At 41.1% G+C, this 6,087-nt stretch overlaps 2 protein-coding genes across 2 annotated transcripts; both read left to right on the top strand.

Moving 5' to 3' along the window:
- Positions 1-212: 212 nt before the first annotated feature.
- On the top strand, positions 213-2,027 carry tagln3b (transgelin 3b). Its single transcript, XM_053342453.1, has 4 exons — positions 213-392; positions 1,338-1,512; positions 1,680-1,782; positions 1,886-2,027. Exons 1-4 carry the CDS (start codon positions 213-215, stop codon positions 2,025-2,027), a joined length of 600 nt encoding a protein of 199 aa, XP_053198428.1.
- A 2,191-nt stretch (positions 2,028-4,218) lies between these two features.
- c1qtnf9 (C1q and TNF related 9) lies at positions 4,219-5,529 on the top strand. The gene is made up of 3 exons (XM_053342542.1): positions 4,219-4,405; positions 4,512-4,574; positions 4,760-5,529. The coding sequence occupies exons 1-3, from the start codon at positions 4,219-4,221 to the stop codon at positions 5,527-5,529; spliced, it is 1,020 nt and encodes a 339-aa protein (XP_053198517.1).
- The last annotated feature ends 558 nt before the right edge of the window (positions 5,530-6,087 follow it).

Genomic DNA, 6,087 nt, shown 5'->3' with positions numbered 1-6,087 from the left:
AAAAAAGAAAAAAAAAACTTAAGTTATCCTGTCCTGATTTAAGCAGGCTACAATATAGTCACAATAAACTTACTAATCCACTACAGCAAGGTATTTATGATGATATTCTTCTCAGAGTATTTTACAGGATGTTGATGCTATTTCAGCTTTATGTTCACCATTTGTTCTCTTCAGGGCTACTATACTGTGTGTAGAGTGTTGGAAGAGCTGCCATGGCGAACAGGGGGCCCAGTTATGGACTGAGCCGAGAGGTGCAGGAGAAGATTGATCTGAAGTATGACCCCGACCTGGAGCAGCGGTTGGTGGACTGGATAGTAGCGCAGTGTGGAGGAAACATGGAGAAGCCGCAGCCGGGCAAGCAGAACTTCCAGTTATGGCTGATGGATGGAACGGTGAGTGTCTGCTGTACCTTAAAATAGAAGTTACCGTTGAATTATTTAAGCTACAACATAGGCTTACAGATTTACCTGCTCTGTCAAAGAGAACATGAAGTTAAAATGGCTAAAATATGCAATCAATTTTATGTGCCCTGTAATTTGTGCAACATTGATTAAATATTGCTCTAAAGATACAGTCATCAGGCATTTGTTGTCCCTTATTATATCTGTTTGAGTTAATAAATCATTATCATCACTCCCAGGCATATGGGGTCCAACTGATCTAGACTCAGTTAGACCCCATATGTCTGGGTTCAATCGAAAAGACATTTTTAAGACTGAAAATAACTTTTACTAAACAATGTATTTTAAATTGCTTACCGTTGTTTCCTGCTTTGCAAATGTATGATTTTGCCGTCTTTGATCCCTTTGATTGAACAGCTATGGCTCCCCACAGAAAGTGCTTACCACAATAAGACCCAACTGACATTCAATTATAAAAAGTACCCTGCAGAGAGCTGCATGGTCTTCTTACTTGACATTTCAACTGACTAATGGTCAAAAATCATTCTGGGATATTCATCACAGCAGCTGCTGAGGCACCATTTCCTGCACCAGCACTGAACTCAACAGACAAGAGTTAAATGCAGCCATGAGACATGTTGCGTTTCACTTGAGGAAATGACTTGCAATTTTTATCAATTAGAAAAAGCACTCAGCTCTCACACCAAAATACAAACGCATATATGGTACCACTTCTCTAGAGAAATGTTTTAAATTACTGAAAGAAGTGGACACTGATAACGGAAGATGAGAGAAAGCCAGCTAATTATAAAATGTTAATTACAGCATGTAATCATGATGAATTAGAGTGCATTAAGGTGAATTGATAACTTTAAAAAACACCATCTGTCCGTACGATACGATATGGTTTAGGCAGTTTATTCTCCTCTGTTGCAGATTCTCTGTAGGCTCATCAACAGCCTTTATCCAAGGGGGAAGGAGCCCATCAAGAAGATCCCAGAGACTCAGATGGCCTTTAAACAAATGGAGAAGATATCTCAGTTCCTGCAAGCTTCAGAAAGTTATGGAGTCACATCAACTGACATATTTCAAACTGTAGACCTCTGGGAAGGTAAGGGGATATCACAGACCAAGTTGTTTCTTGCAGTTTTGCTTTGATCGTCACATTTTTTGTCCCATCCACTGCTGGGCTGGCATATTTATTCATGCCAGTTTTTGCAGTGGTTTCAGTTGTCACTACAAGTCCAAATAACATTAACATGATATTTTTTGCAACAGGAAAGGATATGGCAGCAGTGCAACGAACCCTAATGGCTCTGGGGAGTGTTGCTGTCACGAAGGACGATGGTCTTTACAGAGGTGACCGAGACTGGTTCCACAGGTATAGAATGACCTCAGTGTAACCTCAAAGCTTTGTATAATTCACAACTGCGTGCCCATGCGCATTCACTGTTCTTCCCTTTTTGACTGTTGTATGTATGTAGGAAAGCCCAGGGGTATCGACGAGATTTCACTGAAGAGCAGCTGCGCCAAGGCCAGAGTTTGATCGGCCTGCAAATGGGCAGCAACCGCGGTGCTTCCCAATCTGGCATGACGGGCTATGGTATGCACCGTCAGATCATGTAGGCCCCTTACTAGATAAATTGCTGTCCTGCTTCCAGACCTTATTTTCTACTAATATCACATTGTATCCCCAAAACCTTCCTATGCTTTGTAGCACTTGCTCTGTTAACCTCAACCTCCCTGGAATTGCTGCTTCCCAAGTCCTCAGTCTTAAAGAAATGATGTCAAATGCTGTAGCTCTGCTTCTTCAAGCTGTCTTCCTCTCCTCCCTTTGGCCATGTGCGCTTCCCATTTGTTAACTCAGTTTGCTTACTTATCATGTCCAAATGATTACTGTGGAGTTCCAAGTCATTCAACATCAATTTAGTCTTACAGAGAAATCAAGATTGAAATCTCTATACAACACAAGCTATCAGTATTATTCACATTATTAATCAGAAATACTGTAAGTCACTTTTACAGCATGTTTTATTAAATATTTCTTATTCTTAATATTTCTTCTCTTCCCATCGTATGCATATATGCATTACATTTATTGTTGTTTCAGTATTATCTGTTACTGTGCGATTGTTTAGCCTTAAATCTAATGGAGCTCAATGACTAACGATGTCTCTGCCCTCTTGTCTGAAGACTTGTTGCAGTATCCTCTGTAACCAAATCAACCTCACGTTGTGCCTGGTTATGGGACTACAGAGACTGGGTCCTGATATATTGGCCTCAAATTATAAATAAGTTTTCATTCATTCTGAGCCATGCCCTTGTAATTTGTTTGTTAGATTACATCTTTATCCATGATGTGTCCATTTTGTGTCCAAGCAAGTAAATGTGCAGTAGCCAACACGTATGACAGTGACGTTACCATTTCTGGTGCCAGGTAAAGACATTGCTTGAATGTGCACTTTTATGTATTGTCATGTTTATATTTTTAAATATATTTATATTCTGGAGGCTTGTGAGAAGAATTATTGAAAAAATAAAGTATGTGAACAGACACTGGTGTCAGTCTGTGTAGTACACAAGCATGGTATCTCAATTGCAAAGTCAGGGGTGTATGCTGTGTACTCCGAGTGTTGTGGGTATGGTTTTTTTCTTATCTTGGTTTAGTGTTCCAGCTCCTCCCTTGTGCCCATCCCCCTGTCTCTCCACACTGTACACAATCTAATAAATGGGGCAGCAGCACAGCATAGTAATTAGGAAGACGGCTTCTCCAGCAGATAGTCCTGATTCAAGCCTTGGTGCCAGTCAACCTTTGCTATGCTGAATGACCTTTAATAAGATAAATAATATGTTCCTACTCTACTAATGCTGTTTTTACATTTGGACACTTCTATGCCTTGCAAAGAGAAAATTTGCAGGATCAACATTATATTTTTTAATCTATAGCCTATTGCACTGTTCTTAAGGAGTAGTTGTATATATTTTCCTATCCTATGGGAATCCTTTGTACAAATGCATGCTCTAAACATGGTCAACACATCTAGATAACATCTGAGGGGTACTAGAAGCAGAACTATTTGTCTAAGGCATTCTAGTGAGACAGGGTTGGGTTATGGACCACAAAAAGGTCACATTTTATGTCAATGATACATTTTATGGGGTCAATGGTTTCTGACTGTTGACATTTTAAAGAGCACATACGAGAAAAGCATGCATGAATTAACATTTGTGCTTACTATTAGTGTGTAGTGACCAAGCAGAGCCCATTAAACTGCTGTCCTTTAAGTAGACAACAACGTAACAGCGAATATTATTCCACTTGCAATGGTTTGGCCTTTAGTATGACTGTCCCTCACATACACTTTGAGCTTATTATTAGCCTCAACCAGAGAAGCATCTAGAGGGCCACAGGTGATGTGCCTTCAACATGTCTGTCCTTGACATACATGTTGAGCTTATTATTAGCCTCAACCAGAAAAGCATCTTGAGGGGTAGAGGTGATGTGTAACTCATAGGGTTGGACTCAATAAGTAAGCCAAAAACTCGGTAAGCCAATAAAAAAGACTGAGGTCACTCTTGTCCAAAGTTCCCCTCCAGCTGGTGTTTTCCTTGGATTCTTGGTTGTCTTTTGTTCCACAGTGCTCTTCCACATCTGAGTAACCCTGTTTGAAGACAACTTGAAGATTAATTGCTGCATTTGCACATTTAAGTAGACCATGTGGTTACGAGGCTAACATGTGCTGACTTAAACTTCTTTGAGTCTGAGAGGTTGTTCATTGTGTAGTATTAGTTTAGAGAGAGGGGCGCATCGAGGACAATGTTGCAGGTGAGGTTTAAGGTTACTTTCTTGCTCCTTCTGTTGGCAGTCAGGTGTGTTTCACAGGAAGAAATTCAAAGTAAAGGCTGTGTTTGTGGGTACCCTGGAATACCAGGGGACCCTGGACACAATGGCACACCTGGCAGAGATGGTCGAGATGGACTCAGAGGTGATAAAGGTGATCGAGGTAAATTTAGAAATTATAAATGTTGTACAGCATGCTTGATGTTCAACATTTTTCAACATGTTTTATGCTTCAGCTTCACAATAATTTGTCATTCATTCATGTAAAGGTGAGATTGGTCCTATTGGACCAGCAGGCAAGGATGGCCATAAGGGAGACAAAGGGGAACTTGGTATGTATCTTCAGAATAACCTGTGTTATTGAGAAATAAAAATGTATAAATCAATAAAATAACCTACACATTGTTATGACATTAATCTAATTTTACCAGGCATATTGTCCATATTTATATGTACTTTTAACATGTCTTGGTAGCTATATTTATTGTACTATACTGTATTTGTGCTGCATTTACAGGTGCAATGGGCCCAGCAGGACTCAAAGGGAAAAGGGGGGATAATGGAGAACGGGGGCCTCCAGGGAAAATGGGGCCCCAAGGAGTCCAAGGGCCGATTGGCCTAAAAGGAAGTAAGGGAGAGCTTGGGCTACATGGACCCCAAGGACCTAAAGGCGATATGGGCCCTCCTGGACCAGAGGGTCCAAAAGGGGAGATTGGCCTTCGAGGAGACAGAGGCATTCAGGGACCACTTGGACCTCCTGGTAGGCCAGGGCCTAAGGGGGAACTTGGTGTTCCAGGTAACAAAGGCAATATTGGATATCGTGGGGACAAAGGGATCCGAGGAGAGAGGGGTGATAAGGGTGAGAAGGGAGATACGCAGATTATCTCTAAAAGTGCCTTTTCTGTGGGACTTACAGTTCAGACCAAGCTCCCAGCAGCTACAGCACCAATCCGGTTTGACAAGATTATTTACAACAGACAGAGTCACTACGACCCGCAGACAGGTAGATTCACATGCTCAGTAGCAGGCACTTACTATTTCACTTATCACATCACAGTCTTCTCCAGAAACGTGAAAGTGGCTCTTATTAAGAACGGTGCAAAGATTATTCATACCACTGATAACTACCAGAGCAGTGAGGACCAGGCAGCAGGGGGTGCTGTGCTGCACCTGGAGGTAGGGGACAAGGTGTGGCTGCAGGTGGTTGGAGGAGAGCTGTTCAATGGACTATTTGCTGATGAAGATGATGACACTACCTTCACTGGGTTCTTAATATTTGGGGATTAAATTAGGCTGCTACTTTCTAAAAGATGGAAATAGATAAGCCAGCAGAGATAAACCTGCCATTATGAATTTTTCTATTCATATATAATGTGGTTAAATCAGTTATTTTAGATCTTTAACGTGTGATTCTATAGAAGTGGGTGCATGGTTATGTCAATATCAGCCTGTACATTTAAAAAAAGAAGATGAAGAAGTCATTAAATAGATTAAACAGCGGTGTTGTGTTATTTTTGTCACCATGCTTTGTGTTGTTCTTCTAGCCTGTTTGCTATGTTACAATAAAAACATTCAACATTCTCCAAGTTCTTCTCTCTTGCTCTGGTATTTGGGGATGGGCACGCGTAAGAGAAATTTCCCGACACATTAATTGTCTTGGTATGACACAAGTAAGACACCGCAGCACTAACTGGAAGGTCCAGTCTTTTTTTGTCTTCAACAAATCGCAGGAAGTGAGGTGCAACATTGTCTTCTCTCTTTTTTTTTCTTCAATGAAGTGCACTACACCGGAGGCGTGGTTTTGTGGTCACGGTCTCATCTACTGAATTATTATTGGCTGTCGGC

The sequence above is a fragment of the Scomber japonicus genome, chromosome 21, assembly GCF_027409825.1.
Source record: "Scomber japonicus isolate fScoJap1 chromosome 21, fScoJap1.pri, whole genome shotgun sequence".
NCBI classification, from domain to species: domain Eukaryota; kingdom Metazoa; phylum Chordata; class Actinopteri; order Scombriformes; family Scombridae; genus Scomber; species Scomber japonicus.
Note: the sequence above shows the minus strand (reverse complement) of the source record. Positions and strands in the feature narration are given on the sequence as shown.